The sequence below is a fragment of the Lutra lutra genome, chromosome 5 (genome assembly GCF_902655055.1).
Source record: "Lutra lutra chromosome 5, mLutLut1.2, whole genome shotgun sequence".
NCBI lineage: Eukaryota > Metazoa > Chordata > Mammalia > Carnivora > Mustelidae > Lutra > Lutra lutra.
Window position 1 is genome coordinate 144,096,168 of NC_062282.1, and position 27,843 is coordinate 144,124,010.

The 27,843-nt window shown below is 37.7% G+C and overlaps 1 protein-coding gene across 2 annotated transcripts in view; it reads right to left on the reverse strand.

Annotated features, from left to right (window-relative positions):
- HSD17B4 (hydroxysteroid 17-beta dehydrogenase 4) overlaps window positions 1-27,843 on the reverse strand; it is an 89,051-nt gene that overhangs the window by 37,103 nt on the left and 24,105 nt on the right. For both annotated transcript variants that reach the window (XM_047729735.1, XM_047729736.1), the window contains exons 5-13: window positions 27,205-27,226; window positions 27,048-27,094; window positions 24,768-24,852; window positions 23,521-23,708; window positions 11,180-11,271; window positions 8,157-8,181; window positions 6,180-6,308; window positions 3,874-3,977; window positions 2,092-2,328 (exon numbers count right to left, since the gene is read on the reverse strand). In XM_047729735.1, the coding sequence (XP_047585691.1) occupies window positions 2,092-2,328; window positions 3,874-3,977; window positions 6,180-6,308; window positions 8,157-8,181; window positions 11,180-11,271; window positions 23,521-23,708; window positions 24,768-24,852; window positions 27,048-27,094; window positions 27,205-27,226 (929 nt within the window). The remainder of the gene's footprint in view (window positions 1-2,091; window positions 2,329-3,873; window positions 3,978-6,179; window positions 6,309-8,156; window positions 8,182-11,179; window positions 11,272-23,520; window positions 23,709-24,767; window positions 24,853-27,047; window positions 27,095-27,204; window positions 27,227-27,843) is intronic.

Here is a 27,843-nt window from a genome sequence, read left to right on the forward strand (position 1 = left end):
AGGACAGGAAAAACAAAACCCAATCAACATGTTCAAGTGACCACACCCACTGGCATGGGATGACTTTAATTTCGTGTCTTTCTCCAAACCCAGAAGGGAATAAATGGGACAAATGCGGGACAGTCCACTGTATCACAAAGCCTGGAGGCTTGAAGCTGGGAAGACAGGGTTTTCGATTCAAGATGGCTATTCTTCCTTGCCAGAGATTCTGAACACCATTTATGACTGTTCCAACTCCTTCCAACTCAGAAGGAGTATTTTGCAGAAATTTGAAACATTTGCTTTAATTGTTTGTACTTCAATTATCCAAACAGAACTGGATGCAGCAAAGACCATGGGACAGGGACTAAAACAACAAACTACTTGTATATATATCTCTTGCCTCCTTCCCAACTTCATCAGATGCTCAAATAAAAATCAGTTTTCAGGGGGTGCTTGGGTGTGTTAGTGGGTTAAGCCTCTGCCTTCGGCTCAGGTCATGATCTCAGGGTCCTGGGATCGAGCCCCACATCGAGCTTCTGCTCAGCAGGAAGCCTGCTTCCCCCTCTCTCTGCCTTCCTCTCTGCCTACTTGTGATCTGTCAAATAAATGAAATCTTTTTTAAAAAATCCGTTTTCAGATTCAGAGCAGCAATGGGCTAATCAACCCTCTTGTTAATGGGTCCTCTAATAATCAAAGTCAAAGGAATGGGCTCATAGCTCTATGAATGATTCAAGAGTTATCCCTGGGCTCAGTACCCGAACCTTACTGCAAGAAATGAAACCTACCCCACCTCAAAAACTTTCTCACAGTTGTTCAACTCCTTCCTTCCTGAAACAATCTATTCGCTTTGCTTCTCAAATACCACATCCACCTGAGCTCATCATCAGAGCTCATCCCTCACCGGTCATTCCTTTTCAGTCTCTCCGGCTAATTCTTCCACATGTCTTCACCCTCTCAACACTTGAGGGTTCCTGAGCTAAGGCTCTTCTCTACTTACACTCCTACCTTACACGATTTCAGCTAGTCTTGTGTCTTTACACATCAATCGAAGTCTAAGAACCCCAGCAACACCTCTCCCCCATAATCAAGACTCATATATTCAACTGCCCATTGTAGACCTCCACTTGGATGAGTCATAGAAACTCAGGTCCGTCCAAAACCAACTCCTGATCATCCCCACCTTAAAGTAATTGCATATATCTATCTTATGATACACAATGTGTTATATGTAATTACTACACATATTAAATATATTACATGTAATTATAATGTATAGAGACATATATGTACATATATCATCCAAGTTATAAAAACCTTCATCCTTGTCTCCTTTTTCCTTTCCCTCACATCCAGCCTTTTGTATAAATTATAGAAGAGACTCCTAACAGGTTTCTCTGCTTCTGCTGGGCTCCCACATCATCTACAGAGTAGCAGAAATGAGCCTGTGAGTGAACACAGGCAGATCCTATCACTCCTCCATTCAAAGCACTACAAACCGTGATAAGCTGAAATCCTAATGACTACAAGGTCCTCCTCTCCTACCACTGTCCTCTGGCTCCTCCCACAGCTATACTGGCCCCCTTCCTGTTTCCAGAATAAGCCAAGCATGCACCTGCCTCAGGGCCTTCCACATTTGTTCTCTCTGCCTCAAATCCTCTTCCCAGATCATGACCTGGGTTGCTCCTTCACCAGTATCATCAGATAAGAATTATCACCCCCATTTTATAGACATGGAAACTGAATCTTAGCGAAGTTCTTTACCCTTGGTCAAACAGCAAGTAAACGGCAGAGAGAGAATTAAGAACATTATGCCATAGCCGGGGGACCTTAACGCTCTTTTATTCTTTTTGCTTGCCCCTTCAACTAACTCTCTTCTCTTATGCTTAAAGAAAAATCCAAAGATATGCAAAGTCTTTATTCCTGTATCAAGCGCCCCAGTTTTATTAATACACATACGTGTGTACACACATGCCTGTGCATGTGGCGCGCGCGCGCGCACACACACACACACACACACACACACACACACACACACACACAATGTGAAAGAGATCAATCATATTTAAAGAAACCAAAAAAAGCAAAATAAAGATTTCTTATTATGCATACCTTCTCCAAGTTGACTGAAAGCCCAGGAATCTCTGATAATTCTCCACCTACTATAGGTTTCTGAGCTATAATAACTCCAAAGGTAGGCAAACAGGAGAAATCGGTGCTTCCTTCATATATAAATTTCCTATCTTTCGGTTCCTTGATCGATGCCCCCACGCCAAGGGCATACATAATAGTTTCCAATTCCGTATAAGCAGAGGAAAAGGAAGGAAGTTTATGGCTAATGGCTCCAGCCTATGAGAGAGGTAGAGAAAATTATTTTCTCATTAATATTTCTGTCCAATGCTTAACATTTTAATTTTTTCAAAACTACTAACTGCTTGCATGCCATACCTATTTTGCTTTCAAAGAGAAGTGAATAGAATGCCCTGTTGGTGAAATCCATGGGGCTTCTTAACTGTTTCATTAGACTTTATTTTAATAAAAAACAATCAGAAAATGTGTAGAAAAGGACTTCATTTACAGATAAGTACTTTTGCATTGTTTGCTTCTTACCAACAGTATGTCTCATTTTCAAATTTCCTATATCTGATAGTAAGAAGCCCTACTGATTCAGCAACAGTTAGCCACTCAAAAATACAAAAAAATAAATCATTTTTATGACACATATGAATGTGTCATAAACAGGGATAGTGAACTGCCCTATAAGAGATACTGTATAAAATTCACTGTAAAGAGATGAGCCAAACACTGCATAATGCTGTGTTGTACTGTTGTACATAAGACTGCCTCTTAATGGTTTTAGTAAAATTGCAATTTTACCTTCAGTTCCTTGCTAGGAATGTCCCTTATCTCATTGAAATTGTATTTTTTTACTTAGTTATGATATGTCTAGCTAACATGTGAAATATATATTAGGTTAAAAAAGAATGACGTCCAATTGTCAATCATGTTCATTCTGAAATGGGAGTCATTTCAAATAAGGGTTGGAAGCTAAGAATGCTTTTTACATTTTTAAGGAGTGGTTAAAAAAGGAAAAACAGGAAGAATATGTGACAGAAATAGTATGTGGTCCATAAAGCCCAAAACATTTTATTATCTGGCCTTTTCCTGAAAAAGTTTACCAACCCCTATTCTAAAGTAAAATCGTATTTATAACCCGATCATATTCTCAGGGTTAAATGAGATGGTTAACTTTATCACTATGTCTGCCCTGAGTCACAAACTTCCAAAATCAAATTCATCAAATGATTTATTTCTATTTACACCATACAATTTTTTTGTTTAAAGCCTAAATATGCGAGATAGTAAATCAGCAAACTTCACACAAGCTATAACCACACTTCTATTAGAATTTCTGACATAATGGGAGGCTATGTGCAGCCATGTTGAAATAGTTCCAATGGACAATCTATCGATGCTTTCCCTAAAGAGGGAAAAAAAAAAAAAAGGCCCCAAAGAGACACTGAAACAGACATCTTTTTCTAAAAAGTTAGAAAGATGGTAACTAAAGTAGGCTTATTAACAACAGTACCAATAAAGGGCAGGGAGGGAAGATACTTGTCTAATTATACTAAAGAAATAAAAGCCAAAAATATAAATAAAAAAAATTTTTAAAAAGAAGTAAAAGTTACACAGGCTATATCTTAGCCTTATGTCTGAAATTCTATAACTATTCAGTACATACATATTTTATGAAAAGTTTCATTGTCACTTATCTTTCCTATTTAACAATAAATTAGCAGCTTGGGAAATAATATTTTTCATATCACAGAAAAGAAAAGAGAGAAAGAAAAAGAGAATCTTCAGAAAAAGCATAGGCTTCTCCCCCCAACTTACAAAAGCTGATGTAGCTGTTGATGATGCCTGACTCGTAGGATTGGTCGACACTCCTCCCTCTGAATCTATTTTATTTAGAACTCCAATTATACCGCCAATTGATTCTAAAAAAAATAATAGCAACAATGATGCTTTTGTTAAAGATGTGACTAAGAAAAGCTACCATGTGCTCAATAATCACTCCTCTACCACAGAACTGAATACGAAAGGTCAGGCTCTTATAGAAAAGCACTGTCAAAGACTTTGAAACAGACCAAGGGTAACTGGGGGTTTTCAGCAGAGAACAAGGCACCATCCAGCATCCTCTTCCTGGATTATGATTCTAAGGAGGTTCTAAGCTTTGCAATGTCTTTGATGGATTTTACAATTCCGCAGACTGGGACCCTTGTCCAGAGACATGCAGTCTTTGGTGAAGGAAAAGCTAGTTTCTGTTCTCTCCCCACCACAGCCCCCTCCACCGGGATGGAACAATGCCAAGATTACCCTTGAGTCCCCCCCACCCCCATCTCAAGCAACAGCTTTGAAGACGGTACTAAAAAATCTTCCAAGGAAAACCACCAACATGACCATAGATTCCAGACAGGGTTCGGAAGCTGCGATTCTGGGGTCAAAAAGGTTAAGAAAGGAGTTTCACAGGGCATCCACATAGGCCAGAAGATTCCAAAGACTCTGGGACCTTTCTAACGAACATTAGCACTCTGGGCCTCCTTCCAAACTTAGACCAAAACTCTAAGCAAACCACAGAATGCAATGTGATCAGGGATACTAGTGGGGAGGCTTTGAGCCACTGAATCCTCCTCTCACCCCCGCACTAGGACTGCTACCAGAGGGAGGCCTGTAACTGAAAGTCACCTTGCCACAGGCTTAGGGCACCACATCAGACACAGGCAGCCTGCGTTAACTCGGCTCAGACACCGAGCAAGCTTGGCCAGTCACTGCAGTTGTCTGGGGATTATTTGTGTCGTCTGGAAGATGAGAATGGTTCTACAGAAAATGTGAGATTTTTCTTCTAACTGTACTTCAAATACTTACAGGTATTTTTTCATTTATAATTATGTGATTCATTTAGTTAGCTTTTTCTTTATAATACTTTTAAGGCAATAAAGTGGAACTTGGACATCAGAAGAAAGTTTTTAATATATTTCTTCCTTCTTTCATTCATTTTCATCAATGCGTAACTATTAGTCACAGGCTAAATTTATCTCCAACATCAAACTATGGAATATAGCAAATGCTACCATCAACAACATAACAATCATGTTATCATCTGATTGAGAAAGAGCACAATGAAAATTTCAGTGAGCGTACCCGCAGGCAGGAAAGCGTCAGGAAGGAGGGGGATGGAAAAACCCAGAATAGTACATTTTTCAGATATATTCTCCTAACAAACACTGAATACAAAATAACTAAAAGAAAAAAGAAAAGATTTCTCTGTAAAATAACTCTGAATCATTATCTTTTCCAGAAAAGTCCTTTGAACATCATACACTATATGCATATATGTGAGTTATACTAGAAAAAAATGTGACTTTTACTGGCTGTCTATTCCTATGGAGACCACAGATGTAATTCATGGTAACAAGCATTTACTGAATCCTCTCTGAGTTCAGCACCAATACAAAAGCAGTGCTTACAAGACACAGTCTCTGCCTCCCAAGGAACACACTGTGCAGTTAAGAAACCACATACTATGAAACAAAAGCAGCTCTGATGAGATGCTAAGTGGTCAGAGTTGAGCTGAGGGAGAGATCAGTATAGCCTGAAATATCTGGAGGTGGTGTGGTGAACATCTCAGGCTTGAGCTTAGATTTCTAAAGAAGCACTACAATTAGAGAGGTGATAAGGGGAGGAAGGGGCCTTTGAGAAGGGCAGAGAAACAGCAGCAAAGGCAAAGCGCTAAAACAAAGCAAAATCTACTCACAAGACAGAAATGAGCTAAGCCTAAACAAAACTGGCCTGAATGAACTTTTAGGGCAATAGAGAAAAACCCGGTAAGGTAAGGAGGATATGGTTTGGTACCAGAAGACTCTGAAACGAGCCATCAGACAGGGAGCAAACACATGGAGCATGGAAGGGTGAACACCTCGTCCCATCCCCCACCCAGACGCCCGCCAAAAACACGGGATTATGAGAAGCCAGGAAAACGGACAAGAGGGTTGGCATACATATCTTAAATGTGAGGAGGTCTAACAGCTACCAGAGTAGAAAATGTGCTCTAGTTAAAACAGAAGACAATTCCATAAGAGCGGAGAACACTCTATTGCCTCAGGTTCCCCAGCCAGGAGTGAAGGGACGTGGGCCCCTACCTTGAATTCTCTGCGGCGTGGTGGCATTATCAAAGTCACAGATCTGCTTCCAGTTGGCCCTCACAGCCTCAGGAGTCATTGGCTGATTCTTCTCTCTCACAATGGCTCCAAGAGCCCGCTCCCAGCGTACTGGTCACAGAAACAAAACAAAGACACCGAGCACAGAGTTTAAGAGGGACACAGAAAGTAAAATTCATCTGAGCCCTTTGAATTTTTTTCTTTTTTAACTTCAAGAAAAAGGAAATTCAAGGGGAAAAATAGATTCTAATATCTGAAGAGTTTTATTACAAGCCCTTTAAATGTATTTTTCTTGAAATAACAAACCCATTAGGATAATGTAAATTAAAAATATATATATTTAAAGCTGAAGGGAAAAACCTCTCCTCTGACTCTGCCAGACACTACTAAAGGTAGAATTAAGGCTGACTCAGAAAAATTGAAATTATATATAATCACACCAAGAGACTGACTTCATGACCCCAGATAACTCGGGTAATATACTTCCAGATAACAGAATAGAGCTTTGTTTAAACAACAAAGTGAGGACAAGTGGTGGTAACAGGTCAAAGACTCCGGATAACCAAATTAATACATCACACAGCCCCAGATAATTCTCCCTTGCTCCCCTTTGCTCTTGCTCCCTCACCACAGGAAGTCAACTAGAATAGGGCAGATGCACAAAAAATCATTATTGCTGCATAAGTTCTATGAGGAGAATTTTTAATACAGTTTTCTTCTCAAAAAGCCCAAGGAATAAAACACCCACTAGTAACCTTATTTAAACATAATGGTCAGACTTTGATGATTATTAAACTGAAGATCCGTTTCAGGGAGTGACTGAAAAGCCTGCTTGTAGAGCTTTCCCACTAATAAAGTCCCAGAAAGAGCTTTTATTTCAACAACTGATTTTTTTTTCTTAAGTGGTATCCTGAGACACTTATATTGAGTAATACTCACGTAGTATACATTACTTTAATAACTGAAGAGAATGGTCATTAATGATGAGAATATTGATACTCTATAACGATACCCTCCAATAATGATCACCTTTTAAATAACTCAATTGATTTTAACTCCAGCAGCCAACTGAAAACTTGATTTGAGATACTGGAATTTTCACATTTTTTTTTTAAACATCATGAAGCAATTATCCAATTTGAAGCACACAAGATTGGAGAGCTGGAGAAATAGAGGGTTGAAGCCAAATGAGTTTCCTACTGGAGTGAAGTAGAAAAATTTCCTGATATCATTTGCAATTTCTGTCTCCATACATTGTCCATGTGATTCCTCACTGTCACCTCCTGCTGCCCCATGACCCCAAGGAAGAAAAGACTCCAATGAGAGAACTGGAGAACCTTCCCGCTGTGTGCCATCTAGCACAGGGCTCTTCTCAGCTTTTCCAAACCACCCTCTCTCCCACTCACTTCTCTGCAGAAACAGCAAGAACGATCATGTGGGACTCCGGACACACGGAAGGACAAACACCAATATAAAAAGAGACGGTGCTGTCTGAAGACGGACAAGATCTAAATAAGGGCTGCCAACAGGAAAAACAACAGCTCAACAGTTTCTTAAAAATGCCAAAGGCCTGCAGAACAGCTTCCACATTTTAGAATACCTGTTGGTAAAACCACATTTGCGTGTGACTATGTATGCACGAGCTCCAAGAGTGAGGCATTTGGCAAGATCTTTATGCAGCTCCAACTGGATGTGCGGGGTTAAAAATACAGAAACAGGGACACCTGGGTGGCTCAGTTGGTTAAGCGGCTGCCTTCGGCTCAGGACATGATCCCAGGGTTTGGGATCAAGTCCTACATTGGGCTACTTGCTCAGCAGGGAGCCCGCTTCTCTCTCTGCCTCCACGTGCCACTCTGCCTGCTTGTGCTCTCTCTCTCTCTGACGAATAAATACATAAAATCTTTAAAAAAAAAAATACAGAAACAACATATGGCAAACCAAACACTGAAGGAGACTTACATTTTCCAATCCATCCTCCTCCAACCTACCAAAAAGAAGAAAAAACAGTTACACCATCTAAAGTGGATCACGCAGAGAATTTGTTAAATTAGAAAAACAGGCATCTACCTCTTTAAGAGTATCAGAGGGCTAGATCACAATGGATGAAAAGAAGACAGCTCTACAAGAGCCCACCAGTCTCCAGGACTGTGTGTTGTTCATCTTCTCAGGGTAGAAACACAAAGTAACACAAGGGTAGTAGAAATGCGTATGGCGGAAAAGCATGACTGAGGTCAGAAACCAAGGTTTCGTACTAATTCTTCTACTTACTAGTTGTGTGACCTTCACCAATTTATGTGAATTCCCTAAATCCAGATTTCCCCTTATGTAAAATAATGAGACAACTCTTCATGAGATAACCATCAAGGTGAAATAATATAAAATAGTAAACCTGTCCAGCACACCGCAGGTGGAAAAGAACACATCCCTTTAGAAAGTTCTAGTGAATAAAAAAATAAAAAGGAAAGAAAAATAAAAGTAGGACTTGACTACAGTCATTTTAATAAAGTGTCTTTTGTAGAGAAAAGGCAAATGACCAAATATATTAATTGCTGCACAGAAACATCAGTTTTTTTCCTAGAGAATCCCCAGAAGAGAATCTCTCATTAAAAAAAAAAAAAAATCTTGTCGTCAATCTTCAAGCACAACTACATTGTGCCAGAATTTATCGTGAGAATTCCACATGAACAAGCCAACAAAAAATGTATGCAGAGACATGACACATGCTCGGGCTCTAAGTCAAGTAAGGCCTTTTTCACCCTTTTTCTCTATATGAATATGCCCACAACTTTTACAGTAGACCCATTAGCCCTGATGCTGTCAGAGCAGACAAATCAACAGTGGTTTTGGTAACAGACAAGAGAGAAACCCTATTTAACCACATTTGGGGAATGAAGCCTCAAGCTGCTGTAAGCTCCTCCCAGGCAGTGGAAGCAGGAGCTCCAACTGAACCAAACGGTCTCGATCCTACACTCTAGATACCTCTCAGAATGTTGCAAACAAAGTGGCAAAATTTATTTTCAAGGTTTCAGTTGGAATATCACAGATGTTTCTTACTGTATTTTAGCAATCATGCACACCAAATGTTCCTCACTAAAAATGTCCACAACATAGTAAAAGAACAACATACAAAACTTCATCTACAAAATGACCCTGTTGTCTCCGTAGGTTTGGCTATGTGTTTAAGATGGAGATATAAGGAAAAAAAAGATTGTTCATATAAGAGGCACACAAAGCCTAGAAATACTAACAGTAGTTATCTCTGGATAACAATAGTTATCTCTGGATAGGGGTAATGCTGATGATCTTTATTTTCTTCTCTACACTTTCCAGTTTATTTTTTCTACAAAGGCATGTATGATTTTTGTCCACAAAATTAATAACAAATGTAAATGTAAAACATAAAAAGTTTATGAAATTCCTTAATGATGTAAAAGACAGGTAGACCAAATTCTGGGCCCCAGATGGATTAATACTGGTAAATTTGCAAAGGTCTTATATAAAGTTCTTTCTGCCTCTAATTTTCCACAATTACATTCAATGGCTGTGATTAAGGAAGTGGGGGCACACTCTTCTACTTAGACATGTGCAGACTGTTTTTTTAAACAGCTTTTTATTCAAATGTATCTGATTAATATAGTATTCACTTCAAACTAAGCCAGGTTATTTTGCTACCAACATATATTTTCGGATTTCCTAGTATTCTTCATAGAACAGGTTCATTATTACCACAAAGAATCAAATAAGGGTTGGGGGCAAGGATCTAAAATATAATAGTCCCAGGAAAAAAAAAAAAGAGAGATCACACCCAAATGAGGAATCAAAGATGTATTATTGGCATAAAGAGATCTAAAAGGACTTTGTGGAGTAAAAACTAGATCTCAGCAGATGTGTACTTTTTGATTTTATAATAAACATTTAAAGCTCTACAGCAAGGAAAAATGGTAATGTTTATTTTTAAAATTAAAATAGTAAGTTATGTTTACTCATGTATCACACCCAGACTAAATTTCTGCTATAGCTATATAATAGTTAAAATTGAAGTGTGACTGGTTTTTCTGTTTTGTTTTGTTGTAAAGATTTTATTTATTTATTGACAGAGCGAAAGAGCAGAAGCAAAGGGGAGCAGCAGAGGGAGAGGGAGAAGCAGGCTCCCTACTGAGCAGAGAGTCTGATGCGGGGTTCGATCCCAGAACCTTGAGATCATGACCTGAGCCAAAGGCAGACACTTCCCGACTGAGTCAACCAGAAGCCCCTGAATTCTGACTGTTATGTACTAGATCCAATGCCAAGATTTTAAAAATATGATTTGGGGGCCCTGGTGGCTCAGTCAGCCAAGTATCTGACTCGGTTTTAGCTCAGGTCATGATCTCTGGATCATGGGATCAAACCCTGTGCTAGGCTCCACGCTCAGGGTGGAGTCTGCTTTAGATTCTCTCTCCCGCTCCTCCCACTTGCACTCTCTCTCTCTCTCTCTCTCTCAAATAAATAAATAAATCTTTTTAAAAATTAAAAATATGATTTCTAGTTGTCACCACAAAAACCCAAGAAAACTGACACTCAGGGACATTAATTTGCACAATATTCCAGTGAGCCAGCAATTATCAAAGAACTCAAAACCCAGCCTCGCTGACACTAAACCCAACTCTGTATCCTTCTACTTCCACATCCAAGTTCCCAAACCAAATAAAACTTTCTCCATTTGAGCAAAGACATCAAACCAGCCATGTTTTCATTAGATAAGATTAGAAATGAAGAAATAAGGAAAAACAATGTATGAAGTCACTGTTACTTCTTCTGAAAAGGAAATTCATCAACATGTGTTCCTTAGTCAACCATGATAATAAAAAATACACAAGTGATACCAACCCATACAGATGTTTACAAATCTGAGCAACTGGAAAACACTAATGTTTAGATCATTTTTCACATTTACACAATTACACAAGTATTGCTCTGAGAGAAAGCAGGAAGGTACAGAATACCTCAAACAAGCTACCGTTTTCCTCACAGCTCTCATGGCAAAGCCAAAGGACCAGGGGGGCCACGTAATCCGGCTTCAGAGCTTCCATGAGATCTGAAGGACCAAAAAAAGGTTATAAACAAGAATGTCTACATACATAATCAATGATTGTGCTTTCTGAAAATTCCTTCCTTATACATTACAGGTAACTCAGAGACTTGTTAAATAAGTAAGAACAAAATTTGACCTATATAATCAGTCAGCCTAACATTCAAAGCTTCTGGAAGAACTGTTGCATCCCAATGTAGACATTCCAGAAGCTCCCTCAAGCTTCTAACTTAGAAGGTAATAGACACACCTTGAATACAAGTTAGAGTCGCCTAAGCAGTAACTAGATAGAGCAAAACTCTATCTAACATGAGGAACTGAAGTACCATTCATTTCCAAAACAATTTCACCCTCTCAGCAATTCAGCCAGTAGCTAGGAAACTACAAAACAACATTGACAACTATAATGGCAGTAAGATAATGATATGAAATGCAACTGATTACTGATGAGTAACAAAGTGGAAGAAGTATTTTCCCACTGCATACTCTTCTGCAAGCAACTTGACAGAGTAGAAAGGAACTGGCATACCTTGGAGATATTGTGGGTTTGGTTCAAGACCACCACAATAAAGCAAATATCCCCAAAAAGCTAGGTAAGTGAATTTTTTGGTTCCCCACTGCATACAATGTTATGTTTATGCTATCCTATAATTAAAGGGTATGATAGCATTATGCCTAAAGCAACAATGTACATATCTTAATTTAAAATACTTTATTGCTAAAAAATGCAAACCGGCATGTGAGCTTTCAGTGAGTTACAATGTTTTAGGTAGAGAATGGTCTTGCCTCCATGTAGATGGCTGCTGATTGATGAGGGTGGTGGTTGCTGAAGGCTAGGGTGGCTGTGGCAATTTATTTCTTTCCTTTTTTTTTTTTTTTAAAGATTTTATTTATTTATTTATTTGACAGAGAGAGAGACTGTGAGAGAGGGAACACAAGCGGGGGAGTGGGAGAGAGAGAAGCAGGCCTCCAAAGGAGCAGGGAGCCCAATGCAGGACTCAATCCCAGGATCCCAGGATCATGACCAAGCTGAAGGCAGACGCTTAACAGCCAAGCCACCCAGGCACCCCGACAATTTCTTAAAATAAGACAATGCAGTATGCCCCATTGCTTGATTCTTCTTCTCCTTCTTCTCCTTCTTCTTCTTCTTTTAAGATTTTATTTATTTGACAGAGAGAGAATGAGAGAGGGAACACAAGCAGGGGGAGTGGGAGAGGGAGAAGCAGGCTTCCCACTGAGCAGGGAGCCCGATGCAGGGCTCAATCCCAGGACCCCTGGGATCATGACCTGAGCTGAAGGTAGACGCCTAATGACTGAGCCACCCAGGCACCCCACTTGACTCTTCTTTTTACAAACAATTTCTCTGTAACATGCAGTGCTATTTGACAGCATTTTATCCACACCAGGACTTCTTTCAAAATTGGAGCCAAGCTCTCCAATCCTGCCGCTGCCTTATCAACTTGGGCTACGTATGTTCTAAATCCTTTGTTGTCATTTCAACAGTCTTCACACAATCTTCCCCAAGAGCAGATTCCATCTCAAGAAACCACTTTCTCCACTCATCCCTAAGAAGCAACATCTCATCCATCCAAATTTTATCACAAGATGGTAGCAATTCAGTCCCATCTTCAGGGTCCACTTCTAATGTTAGTTCTCTCACTATTTCCACCACATCTGCAGTGACTTTTTCCCTGGAAGTCTAGGACCCTTCCAAATCATCCGTGATCGTGGGACTCAACTTCCTCCAAACTCTTTTGAATGTTGATATTTTAACCTCCTCCCACAAATCACGAACATTCTTAATGGCATCTAGATGATGAATCCTCTCCAGAAAGTTTTGAATTTATTTTTCCCAGATCCATTAGAGGAATCACCATCTATGGCAGCTTTAGCCTACGAAATGTATTTCTTCATTAATAAGACTTGAAAGGTGAAATGACTCCTTGATCCATGGGCTGCAGAATGGATGACGTTAGCAGGCCTGAAAACAACCCTCATCTCCTCTATCTCCACCAGAGCTCCTGGGTGAGCAGGTGCATTGTTAAAGAGCAGTAATACTCTGAAAGGGATCATTTCTTCTGAGTACTGGGTCTCAAGGGTGGGCTTCAAATATTCAATATTTAAGTTCATGAATATTAAAATATCCAATATTGAATTTCTTAAATATTAAAATTTTCAAAAAACCATACTGCAAACAGATGAGTTGTTGTCAAGGCTTTCTTGTTCCATTTATAAAACCCAGGCAGTGCAGATGTTGCTTATTTCTTCAGGGCCCTGGGATCTTCAGAATGGTAAATGAGCACTGGCTTCAGTATAGTCCCCAGCTGCATTAGCCCCTACCAGAGTCTTTGAAGCCAGGCACAGACTTCTCTGCCCTACCTATGAAGATCCTATAGGGCATCTTCTACCAATAGAAGGCTATCATGTCTGCATTAAAAACATTTTGCTTACTATAACAACCTTCGTGAATTATCTTACCAGATCTTCTGAATAATTTGCTCCAACGTCTGTAACAGCACTTAGTGTCACACCTTTTGCATTTTTACCAGGAAGATGCTAATTAAAGCACTTTCCCTGCCTAGTCCACCAAGCTGTTCCAAGGTTCAAGTGAGATTTGATTTGTTAATATACATCATAATCTTTAAAAAATCAAATAAATGCACGTTTTAATTGTGAAATGAAAAAACAGAAATTTAGGTTAAAATGTAACAAAGATGACATTTACAGTCCCTGTAAATTAAAGAGCAGCTCCAAAAACTTTTCACTATATAGCCTCTAAAACAGCTCTCAAGTGTGAAAAAAATCCAATGGCACACTTTTCTCCGTTCCCTATTATACAAAGGTAGACGCCAAATATCTCAAATTACACGAAAAAGCAAATTCTTAACCGATATACCATTCATCTCAATACACAGCATTCCTCTCATTTCGCTTACGTATCAACTGACAAAATCGGAAACCAGAGGATTAGAGATTCACGTGGTTTATACTGAATGTAATAACAACAAAAAAACCGAATCTATGAAAACCAACTGAGCATACATTACCTTAGATGAGAAAAAAGAAAAGAAAAGCCACATAACAAAAATACTTCTGCCTTGCATCTTATTTCACAAATTATCACTAAAAATGTTAAGTAAATATTTTGCTTTCCAGTTCTCCAAACATATCCCAAATTTACTAGTTAGCTCACATCTTATTAAACTCAATTTTATAACCAAAAAACAAGTGTTAAGGGTTAAGTGAAATTCCTGAGAACTACCAGAGCTAATACATACAAAGTTATGTGAAAACAGTCCAAGGTTGGCTGTGTCTCCTGTTTTCCAGCAGTACCAAAGACAAATCCTCTCTGAAGAAAACACCATTTCATAATGCAGAATAAACAAAGATTAAGATGGGACAAAGAGCTCATGATTAAAAATCACCAAGAATACATGAAGGAAAACCACCATAAGTGAAAATCAAAAGAAACAAACAGATTTAAACTACAGTGAGATAGAGATGAGGAGTGAATTAGTGAAAGACATATTTTATGAAATATTCAGAATTCAATGTAAGAGATGAGAACATAGAAATATTAAAGTTACAAAAAATTAAAGAGAAGTTAAAAAAAAGAAAAAGGACAAAATTAGGTCTAACATACATCTAATTGACATAGAGGAAGAAAGAAGACAGCGGAGGAGTAACACTTCAAAAGATGAAGGCTAACATTTTTCTGGAACTTATAAAACTAAACAAAAATATAAGCCACAAATCCACAGATCAAGAACATGCTAGACAGATAAAAAGAAATGCATGCCCAGATACATCAATGAAAGAATACAACACAAAAGAGGAAGACACGATCTTAAAAGCACCAGAGAGAAGAATAAATCATCTATTTTAAAAAATGACAATTCAACAACTATTGGAAGCAGGAAAAAATAGAATAGATTCATCAAAAAGGTTGAGAGAAAATAACTATCAAACTAGAATTGTGATCTCAGAAAAAATTTCTTTTAAGAATGAAAATGAAATACATACATTTAAGATAAACAAAACTAAGAGAATATACAAAAAAATGGGACTGAAGGAACTTCTAAAGGACATATTCTAAGGAGATGGAAAATGACCCAAAGAGATGGTAAAAGATAAAAAAAAATGGTAAATGTATGTAAATCCAAACAGATGTTTCCCATATAAAATAATAACTGTGATGGGGCACCTGGGTAGCTCAGTGAGTTAAGAATCTGCCTTCAGCTCAGGTCATGATCTTAGGATCCTGGGATCAAGCCCCATATAAGGCTCCCTGCTGAGCAGGGAGTCTGTTCTCTCTCTTCCTCTGTCCCTCTCCCTGACTTGGGCACATGCTCTCTCTCTCTAATAAATAAATAAAATATTTTAAAAATAATAACCATGATATCTAATTTATAAAGAGTTTAAAAAAGAAAACTATAATCATGGAAAGTAATAACACATAAGTCATAAGGTAGATGACTAGGTTTAAAGTGTTCTTGAATCCTTATACTGTTCAGAACAGGAGTTAAAACATCATCTAAAGTAACCATAGAGGGGCGCCTGGGTGGCTCAGTGGGTTAAAGCCTCTGCCTTCGGCTCAGGTCATGATCTCAGGGTCCTGGGATCGAGCCCCGCATCGGGCTCTCTGCTCGGCAGGGAGCCTGCTTCCTCCTCTCTCTCTGCCTGCCTCTCTGCCTGCTTGTGATCTCTGTCTGTCAAATAAATAAATAAATAAATAAATCTTTAAAAAAAAAATAAATAAAGTAACCATAGAAAGGAAAGAAATATACATCCAGTAATCTGTTGGACATCAGCCTTAGCAATATTTTTATGGATACGTCTCCTCAGGCAAGGGAAACAAATACAAAAATAAACTATTAGAACTACACCAACATAAAATGTTTTTGTACAACAAAGGAAACCATTTAACAAAACAAAAAGGCAACCTACTGAATGAGAGAAGATATGTACAGATGAGGTATCCAGTAAGGGGTTAATGTCCAAAATATATAAAGAACTTATACAACTCAGCACCAAAAAAACCCACAAAAAACAAAAAACAAATAATCAAATTAAAAGTGGGCAGAGGACCTGAAAAGACATTTTTCCAAGGAAGACATACAGATGGCCAATAGACACATGAAAAGATGCTCAACATCACTAATCATCAGGGAACTACAAATGAAAACACAATGATGTATCACCTCAGGTCAGTCAGAAATGGCTAGTATCAAAAAGACAAGAAATAACAAGTGATGGTGAGGATGTGGAGAAAAAGGAACCCTCGTGCACTGCTGGCAGGAATGTTAAATGGTGCACTACTGTGGAAGACAGTATGGAGGTTCCTCAAAAAATTAAAATAGAAATGCTACATGATCCAGTAATTCCACTCTGGGTATTTAACCAAAGAAAACAAAAACACTAATTCAAAAAGACATATGCACCCCTATGTTTAAGTGTTATTTACCTCAGCCCAGATATGGAAGCCATCTAAGCGTCCATCAAGAAATGAATAGTTAAAGAATCTGTGGTACATATCTACAATGGAATATTACTCAGCCACAAAAAAAGAAAGAGATCCTGCCATTTATGAGAATATGAAAAGAACTAGAATGTATTATACTAAGTGAAATAAGTCAGACAGAGAAAGATAAATACCATATGATTTTCCTCACATGTAGAATCAAAAATGCAACCAGCCAACCAACAAAAATCAGAAACAGACTCAAAAACAACAGAAAAAAACTGGTCATTCCCAGAGGGGAGGAGTGCGGGAAGATGGGCAAAATAGGAAAAGAGGATAAAGAAGTACAGTTATAAAAATAAATAAGTCACAGAGAAGAAAAGTAGACCATGGGAGTATAGTCAATAATATTATAATTAATACTCTATAATGACAGATGGAAAATATACTTTTATCATGATGAGTACTGCATAATGTATAGAACTATCGAATCACTATGTTGTATACTTGAAACTATTAGAACACTATATTCAACTATACTTTAGTAATAAATTTTTTAAAGTAGAGAAATAGAGTATGTACATTTTCAGAGAAAAGAGCAAATAAATGAAGTTTTAAAACAATCTCTAGTAATCAAAAAAATACAAGAAATAACAGATGCATGGAAAAAATATTGTAACACAACACAAAATGGTAGAAAAAATTCAAGTTTATCAATGGTACAATAAATGTAAATAAACTACATTCATCAGTTAAAAAAGACACACCCAGATTTGATTTTTTATATGCTCAGGTAGGCAATTCACAAAAGAAATGTCTACAACAGAGATATAGAAAGACTGAAAGTAAAAATTAAAAAGAAAAGAAATACCAGGAAAATACCTACCCATAAAAAATACCTACTTTAACATTAGACAGAAAAGACTTAAAAAAAAAATTAGGGATAGTAGAGGGTATAAGACGATAAACAACAAGTCAGTTAACAAGAAAGATTTAATAATTCTCAACACAGAAACAACTGATAAAACAGCCTCAAAAATTACAAGTCAAAAATTGCCAGATATACAGCAAGAAACTATGTGTTTATATATTATTTCCAAAGCACAAAAACCAATATATCTTTATCAATAATTGAAAAGTTGAGCTTAAAAATATCCAATAAATATAAAGAATATTTCAAAAATACAATTACCAGGCTTGCTATGCTATAAAGAGCTCTGCTACTACAAACTAGAAGATATTCTTTCTTTTCAAGAACACAATGAACATTCACAAAAACTGATCATATATTAGCCTATTAAGGATAGCCCAAGAAATTTCAAAAACCACTATTACAAAGACCATATTTTCAGGCTACAAAGATATTAAGTTTGAAACGAGTAACAAAAATCTTAAATCCCAATTTATTTGAAAATTAAAAGTATGTTCCACATACGTGGGAAAATATATTTGCAAAATACATGCCTACAAAATAACAGAGTAAGAATTCCTACATATTAATAAGAAAAAGACAATAATTCAATAGTAAAATGGCCCAAAAAACTTGTCCTAGCACTTCACACAAGAATATGTCTGGCCAGTGAGTAGGCATATTGGAAATTAGTAACACAAAGAGATACCATTTTATACTCAGTAGATTGGGATATACTGACAATGCCAAGATCTGGACAAGACTAAGGTGCAGGAAAAGGGTTAACTCAACAGGCCTGAGTTTCTCATACTCTGCAGACTCCCAAGAAAGGTCGGTCTTCAGGACTGGCCCCTGGCCAGTTCCTAGGAGATCAGCTCTAAGGTTTCTGACTAATGAGAGTATGCCTGAATCTTTGGGCCATGTTGAACTAGTTTGATCAGTTTATGCCAATAATGTGACTTATGAGGAAGCCTATTTCTGCTCCATGGGGCTGGAGTCTAAGTGGCCAAGGTAAGTCACACAGGAGCTTCATGCTGACATTACTGACCTCCAATAAAAAGCCTGAACACCAACGCTCAGGCGAACTTCCCTGGTTGGCAACATTTACACCTTTCTTCAAACATCACTGCTGGGAGAATAAGGTGCATTTGGGACATGTAGAAGCTTGGAGCTGATTTCTCCTGAAAGTCACCGCATGTGTCTTTCCCCTTTGCAGATTTTAATCTGTATCCTTTCACTGTAAAAACCGTAACTGTGAGCTTAACAGCTTTGTCTGAGTTCTATAACTTCCCTAGAGAATCAAGCCTGAGCATAATCTTAGAGACCCTAACCCAAGCAGAGATCAGTGAGAACTCTATAATCTCTCGTGGATGTTAAACTGGTTGAACCCATGTGAAAATAACAGCATTAGCTTAAGTTCAGCATTTGCATATTCTGCAACTCAGCAATTTTCCTTTTAGGTACACACCCCAGAAAAATTCTTGCTCATGTGATGCAGGACATACGTACAAGAATGGCAACACTGTTCAAAAAAAGCAAATAAATTATAAACAATTAAGATGTCCATTAATAAGAACTAGATAAATTCACACTGTGGACTATTAGAGAGCAGTAAAAATGAATGACCTACAGCCATACATATCATAAATTAGTATCAAAAATTTAACACTGCATGGGAAAAAAGAGGAATCCACAAAAGAAAAATAGATTATGTTACAATATTGTGAGAATCAAAAACAAGCAAGCCAAACGATAAAGTACTTAGCCATGTATTTATTACTCTTTCAATAAAGGATAAGGGAAAAGAAAACCACACATTTTCCTCTTCTCTTTTTTAAGATTTTAATTTATTTATTTGACAGGCAGAGATCACAAGTACACAGAGAGGCAGGCAGAGAGAGAGGAGGAAGCAGGCTCCCCGCTGAGCAGAGAGCCCAATGCAGGGCTCGATCCCAGGACCCCGGGATCATGACCTGAGCCAAAGGCAGAGGCTTTAACCCACTGAGCCACCCAGGTGCCCCAAACCACACATTTTCTTTCAGTGTTACCTCTTGGGGGAGTTAACGGGGTAAGGATGAAGAGATAAAAGACAGATGCAAGTTATCTGTAATGCTCTAGTTTGGGGGTGAGAGCTAATCTTCAAATGACCACAATGCTCCCCATCTCCTCTTATTCACCCCTTTTTTGTAGTTCCCTCCCACAGTGTACCAGAGCTGGTCTGTATGACCAGTAGGAGAGGAGAGAAGTGATAGTATATCACTTCTAAAATTAAAGTTGTGAAAGACACCACAACTTCTGTCTTGGCGGCTGTTACTCTCTTTTTCAAATTATTAGCTCTGAGGGGTGCCTGGGTGGCTCAGTCGTTAAGCCTCTGCCTTCAGCTTGGGTCATGGTCCTGGGATGGAGCCCCGCATCAGGCTCTCTGCTCAGCACGAAGCCTGCTTCTCCCTCTCCCTCTCCCACTCCCCTGCTTGTGTTCCCTCTCTCACTGTGTCCCTCTGCATCAGATAAATAAATTAAAAACCTTTAAAAAAAAAAAAAAAGTATTAGCTCTTGGGGAAGCCAGCTGCCATATAGCAAGAGCAGTCCTATAGAGAAGCCACAGCTGAGAAACTGAGGCCTCAAGAGAACAGCTAGTAAAGAACGGAGGCCACTCATGCTTGGAAGCAGATCCTCCAGACCAGCCATGCTTTCCTATTACTGGAGTCCCATCAAACATCTTCATCAAAACCTCACCAGAGACCCACAACTTCCCAGTTAAGCTACTCCAGATTCCTGACCCCAGAAACTCTGGGAGATAATAAATGTCTGTTGTCTTAATCTGCTAAGTGTTGGAATAATTTATTACACAACAATAAATAATACGCTTGGAAAGGTATTCATGGATATTTACTTATGACTATTTTATTTCATGTAAAAAACATGTAAGTTATATGGATTACTTTGATTTATCAAATATATCTCAAAGGGGGGAAATGAAGTTGCAAATGTCTCCATACATTAATTATAATAGCAGGTTCTTTAACAAATGATTCTTTTGATAGCCTGTAAATGGGTATTCAAGAGGAAGATAAGAAAAACTCTGGGGCAAAGTCAATTTTCATCTTTCTTAAACTATAAAAGAGTAAATAAAAATCAAAATTAAAAAACAGCAAAAATTTACAATCTGAAGGCTCTTTTAAAAACAATCTACAACAACCCTCTTACTTTACAGAAAACAAAACGGGTTCAGAAACATTGTTAGTTGTCTAAAGTAGATTTCATTTTTCCAAACTTCTTTTACAAGAATATGGTGGGCATAAAGGACACTACATTAAACATTTCCCTAACATCTCTAGAGGTAGAGAACTGTTCAAATAAATGGAAGCTACATTCTCAATTAAAAAAAAAATAAAATAAAATAAAAAAATAAATAAATCCCAAAGTTTTCAGTATTTTCTTGAAAACCTACTGCTTCCCAAAGAGTGTACAACCCATGGCAAAAAAAATGACAAGGTAGAAATCTAGCAAAAGAATGAACACAAAATTTCAAAGTGTTTATCTCTTGGTATGAAGCAGAGGGGTAGAACAGAGGGTACAAAGTTAGAGTGCCAAGTTATCAGTAAGGCTCCAATGCCAGGAGTGGGTAGCAAGTTCATGACAATCCATTATATTTTTATGCTTTTCTTACTCCCAGTAACATTGTGAAGTATTAAACAGTAACACTGTCTTGCATATATATATATATATATAGTATTCTACTTAAAAGGAGAAAAGATGAATTGTAACTGCCCTTCATATAATTTGTTTTTTTAACAAGAATTACCATGATATGAATATGAAAATACAGAGCTTTTAAAAATAAGGGATTTTTAGAAATGGCCTTGATGACAAGGAAAAAAAAAATGAGATCTCTGGTTCAAATAGTTTTTCTGCATTAAAGCAAACTCGTCAGGCACAACAGCTCTTAGCAAAGGCTAGCAAATATATACTTGGTATTATAAATCCCAAGTTCTAAAATGAACGTTAGCTCAAATGTGAAAAGTAAAAAGTACTACAAACAAGTATTTGTTCCATGAAAAAGCTAATATTAAAATAATTCTAGTCATAAATTTTTTAAAGATTTTATTTATTTGAGAGAGAGCGAGAGAGAGAGGGCTGAATGGCAGAGGGAGAAGCAGACTCCCTGCTGAGGAGGGAGCCCAACATGAGACTCAATCCAGGACTCCAGGATCATGACCTGTGCCAAAGGCAGATGCTTAACCAACTGAGCCACCCAAGAGCCCCTCCATTCATAAACTGTACTACACCATTTCAGAGAAACAACTTTTAAAATATTATGAAGATTTTCCTTTTAGCAATGTTAAAAACCAGAAATATTTAAAAACCATATGGTTGGGGCACCTTGGTGGCTCAAATGGTTAAGCGTCCACCTTTGGCTCAGGTCATGATTTCCAGGTCCTGGGATTAAGCCTGGCTTCAGGCTCCCAGCTCAGCAGGGATTCTGCTTCTCCCTCTCCCTCTGCCTTTCTCCCTGCTTATGCTCTCTCTGTCTCTATCTCTCAAATGAATAAAATCTTTAAACAACAACAACAACATATTTTTCCACTACTCAAGTATTCTGTGTATTATATAACAGTATAAGCACAGGCTCTCAATCATACACTTACATTTTACATTCTGAAAGAACAAAGTTGGAAGACTCACATTACCTGACTTCAAGACTTACTATATATATATAGAGTAATCAAAACCATTGGTAAAAGGACAGGCTATAAATAGATATAATATATCTATAAATATTATAGAATAAAAGGATCTCCACAGAGATCAGTGGAACAGAACACATTATTCAGAAACAAACCACACCTATGTGGTCAACTGATTTTCTACAAATGGGCAAAGACAACCCAAACCAAGAATGAATACTAGTTTATAGGACAAATGAACTAGTTCCTTCAACAAATAAATGGCTCATCTTTAAAGAAAAAACTAGTGTATTAAATAATATAAGAACTCTAGTAACAAAATGCCTGTGGACTTTATCTGGATCCCTGTGGAATAAGGCAACACAAAAAAGATACCTTTTCGTAAACTATAATGTTAATTTGGTATTAGGTGAAGTTAATGTGTACAGCCAAAAGCTAGAAGCAACTAAGATGTTTCTCATTCAGTGAATCAATAAATAAATTGTGGTCCCTCCAGACCAGGGAATACTATTCAATGATAAAGAGAAATAAACCTCAGTCCTACCTGACATCTGGGAAGAGGGGAGGATGAAGAGGTGAAGCATGGGGGATTGTCAGGGCAATGAAACAACTCTATATAAATAAATTCTGTATATGACGGTGGATACAGAACATTGTATGTTTGTGAAAACCCATGCAACTATACAATACACAGAATGAGCCCTAATGGAAACTATGAACTTTGATTAACAATAATGGATCAATACTGGTTCATCAGTTATAACAAACATAGGGCACTAATGCAAGATGTTAATAAGAGGGAAAACTACCTTTATCATTCTGCCCAATTTTTCCATAAACCTAAAACACAGATCTAAAAAATAGTCTATTAATTTAAAAAAATAATTATCACTATAAAATGGTCAAAATGCTATTACTTCATTCCATTAAAAAAAAAGATATATATATGTATTTATGTGTACCTACACAGAGAAAAAGAATAAAAGTATATTTCTGTGTGGCAGAACTGTGGGTCATTTAAAATTTTTTTCCTTTGGGCTTTTCTAAAGTTTCCATAATGAACACAATGATACATAATGCTTTTTGAAAAGGTAAGATAAATAACTTTTTAAACTATTCAGAAAATTAAATACTTCTGCAAAGCTCACTCCACGTAGATTTGTGGCTACGAGCACTGAAAAATCTAAGCTACTTACCTTCAGGCATAATGTTTTGGGTCATCCGTGATCCAGCAGCAGGGGCAATAGTGTTACAATGAATGTTGCTTTTCTGGCCTTCAATTGCAAGGGTATTTGAAAGGCCCAGAAGACCCAGCTTTGCTGCACTATAATTGGCCTGGCCGTAGTTGCCATATATTCCTGAAGCTGAGGCAGTCATGATAATCCTAAAAGGAAGATCAATCTCTCAAAATCTCTTTTCCATGTTTTGATAACACAGCAACTCTAAGCCTTTTATTTTCTTTTTCTGTATATTACACCCATCAAAGGAAATTCTGTATACTGTCAGGTTCCTACAGTCATGATTCATATATGCAAAATAATATTAATAATAGAAGTAATCTCTCAAAATTCAACTACAAGATTTAACTGTTTTAAAAAGAATCCCTGATTAAGACCAAATGAATTCAAGTATAAGAATCTATATTCATTAGCTACTGAAAACAGCAATAAATACCTATAAACATAAAGTGAAAATGTGTAAGTTAAGGTTATGGTAAGAAACATTAGAAAAATCAGTTCTAATGCTTTAGTTTTCATTACTTTGCCCCTCTCTTTTTGGATAATATTAAATGCCTCATATCAAAACAATACCACCTCCAAAATGTGAGCCCATCTCACCCTATTTAGTAGACCAAGTAAAATAATTTAGATCATTTATTTTCAGAAACTGAGAATCAGGAGAAGCTAGAACTGTCCAACAGGAACAGGTATCACAAACAATTTCCTCTAGTAAATGTGTGTGAAATCCAGGTTAACAGAAAAGAGCCAGCCAGAGTCCACGGAGCCACCTCGTGGCTCTGCCATGTTCCTAGTCACTCACACAGACACAGACACAGTCCTACAGCTCCCAAACAGTTTCTAAAGACCAACTCATGTCAGACCAGTACCAGCAAGCTAAACACAGCACTCCTCTCTCCTCAGCTGGTCAGTGGACACAGTATCACTATACTTTGGTTAGAGAATGAAGTACAGTTGAATCCTCACCATTTGTATACTGCTATCAAAATGAAAAGTGGGACGTGAAAAGAAATATAAAGTTGGCTGGCTCAGCTAATTCTTGACCAAATGACACCAATTTAATGAGAGGGTACATGCCAAGAGTATAAGTCTGCTTATGTCTGAAGAGATCTTCTTCAATGCCAAAGCACTTACCTTTCCCTGTTCACAAGGACCCATGCACTGCATTCCCGACCCCCACCCCCGAGAGTCACACACAACTCTACCTTCCAAACTTCTGTTTCTTCATATGATCCCAAGCTGCCCGGGTCACTTGGAACGAGCCTCGCAAATGGACTCTGTGGATTATATCTAAAACAGTAAATTATTTTTATTAGATACTTTGTCAAAAATTAGAAAGGCATGTCTCAGAATCAACATAAGCAATGATTTATTTATACAAAGATGTTTATTTTATACCAGCATTCAAGATCAACTACTATCATATCACTCCCTAAGTAAGCATTTTTGCTTGTGTCCCAAGTATGTAACCAATCAACAGTTCATACCCATTCTCCCTACAATTTATGATAAAATTACTATAATCCCTGTACACATCTAAATACAATGCCATCTTTAATTTATGCTCACTTCCTACAAAAATCCACTAATTCAAACATCCAAGAATTTTACACATATATCTGGGACCAACACAAACATTAGTTAAAGTGTAATGTGTACAACTGTTGAATCACAATGCTGTGCACATGGAAATAATAAAACATTGTATGTCAACTATACTCCAATAATGAAAATTTTAACAAAACAAATACATTTTTTAAAAAGCATAAGCACATCCTACACAGTTCACTGTCCAAAAATGTTTGCCAATTGCTATTTCCCTATACCCATATTTTTACCAGGGTAAATTGCACATGAGTTGGGGCAGAAGGGATCAGAAAATGGAGGAAGAGAGGGAGAAAGGTCAGTGGGGAGAGAGAGAGGCCCATCTGTTCTTAGAGATGTCCATCTAATGAACAGACAATTTGGGGAATGATTTAGATAGACAACTCTAGATTTAATTTTACTCTTCTAATTATCAAGTTTTGGGTTGTTTTTTTTCTTTAAGAGTCTATTTATTTGTCAGAGAGAGAACACAAGAAGGGGGAACAGTAGGCCCAGGGAGAAGCAGGCTCCCCGATGAGCAGGGAGCCTGAGGTGGGACTGGGTCCCAGGACCCTGAGATCATGACCCAAGCCGTAGGCTGACGCTTACCCAACTGAGCCACCCAGGTGTCCCTAATTATCAAGTTTTTAACCATTCTTAAAACTTTGATACTATTTATTTATTTTTGTTTCAGCCTGAAACCTCAACAAATGTTTCCATGGGTATATTAGAATAATAATGTAAAAGTGACAAAAGGAACTTAAAAAAAGAAAAAGAAAAAAAAGGGAAGGGTCGCCAAGGGGTTAGGAGTGGTGAGCTTAGGATGAACGGAGAGGAGGAAAAGGCCCACTGTCGCCCCCCAACCCAGAGCAGAAAAGAAATCAACAACATAAGCCCCTTTGGCCAACAAATCTTATCTTTCTCAGCTTCTTCCTTTACCCAGTGGTTAAATCGGAAAGAGGAAATAAAAGCCCTTCTTTGCTTAATTCTCAATCACAAAGATGCTTTGCTTCTTCCCAAAGAACTGGGGCATGCACCCCAGAAGCACGCTTCAACGACAGTGATATAATTTACCTTAGTTCGTGTGCCTCCTGCACTTCTAGCCCCCAGTTTGTTTTAGTTCCGATGGCCAATGAAAAGTGAAGGCACAAAGGGCACCTGGATGGATCAGCCAGGTAAGCGTCTGCCTTCAGCTCAGATCATGATGCCAGGGTCCTAGGACCAAGCCCAGCATCGGGCTCCCCACTCAGCGGGGAGTCTGCTTCTTCCTCTCCCTTTGCCCCTCCCCCCCAGTTGTGCCCTTTCTCTTTCTCTCAAATAAATAAAATCTTAAAAAAAGAAGAAAGGAAAGGTATGAAGAACAAACAGGAAAAAAAGTGATGTTATTTAAACCCAATCTTTCCAATGTGCCATTCCTAATGCGATTTTCCCCTACTCACTAGAAGCTTCAAAATTACATCTAGGACCCCACCCCCCACCTCCAGTTCTCAGATCTTGAACATTTTCAGGGCCCCAGACTCCCTTCCATATCCTGCTCTTGTTCTTGAAATAAGATTCACACCAGTAGCCAAGCATGTGGAAGACAAGTTAATACAGCTGGAAAAAGCTAACAACTTCTCAAGAAGAAAAAAAGGAAAATGAATGAAAGACACAAAATCTTTCTGCCAAATGACTTAAAAAGTTTTCATTTATCAAATGTTCAAAAGAAAATATAGGAAATATAGGAAAATGACTTGTGGTCATTTTCAGTTGTAAAGCTTATTCATCATGTTCATCATCCACATTAGCAAAAGTAAAAGTAGGTAGGAGCAGGTTTTTCCTTAAATGTATAAATGTCTCAAATATTAAAACACTAAATGGATAGGTATGCTCCACAGAGACAAATGTTACAAACAACTTACCCCAGTCTTCATCACTTATTCTACCAAAAGAATTGTCCCTCAGAATTCTAAAAACAATGATATTACGTAGGTTAGGGGGAGGAAGAGTATCCACTTTTTAATAAAATCAAAAACTTCGCATGCACATTATTCTCGAAATGAAAAAAGAAATACTCACCCAGCATTGTTGACCACAATATCTACAATATAAAAAAAATCCAAGTCACAAACATAAAAACAAGTGTATTAATTTGCAATGGCTTACAGCTCGTATTTCTTTCAAAATTGGGCTTTTTCTCCCCACATGGAAAAGTAAATAATAATAGTAGCAGAAGAGTGCTATCAAAACAGAATTTTGTACCTATAGAAAAACAAAACAAAACAAAAAACAAAGAAAAAACCTTCACAAGTATCTTGTGATACTTGCTTCACAAATATCTCACCATGTCAGAGCTTTCCTCTCAAACTTTCATATGTAAATGTTTCCACCTCCACCTTTTGACAAAATTCTATCAGCTTACAGAATTAATTGTTGCCCAACTCTTAGGTTCTTAGCAGTCAATGGTAACCACAAGTCATCCTCATTTAACCTCAGGATTCACTCAGAACAGTAAAAGTTTAAAAGATTTTTCTTTGCCACTCAAGGGTCAAAATTCCAAAAAGGAAACAATTAGAGTTAGAAACTGATGGCCTATCTTAATACATAATTGCATTTTCATTATTAAAAAAAAAAAAAAAAGAATCACTTTTTAAGGCTCAACCATCATCTTGAGGCTGTTCTCACCCTGTTAACTTCACATCTTTGTGGCCTCTATCC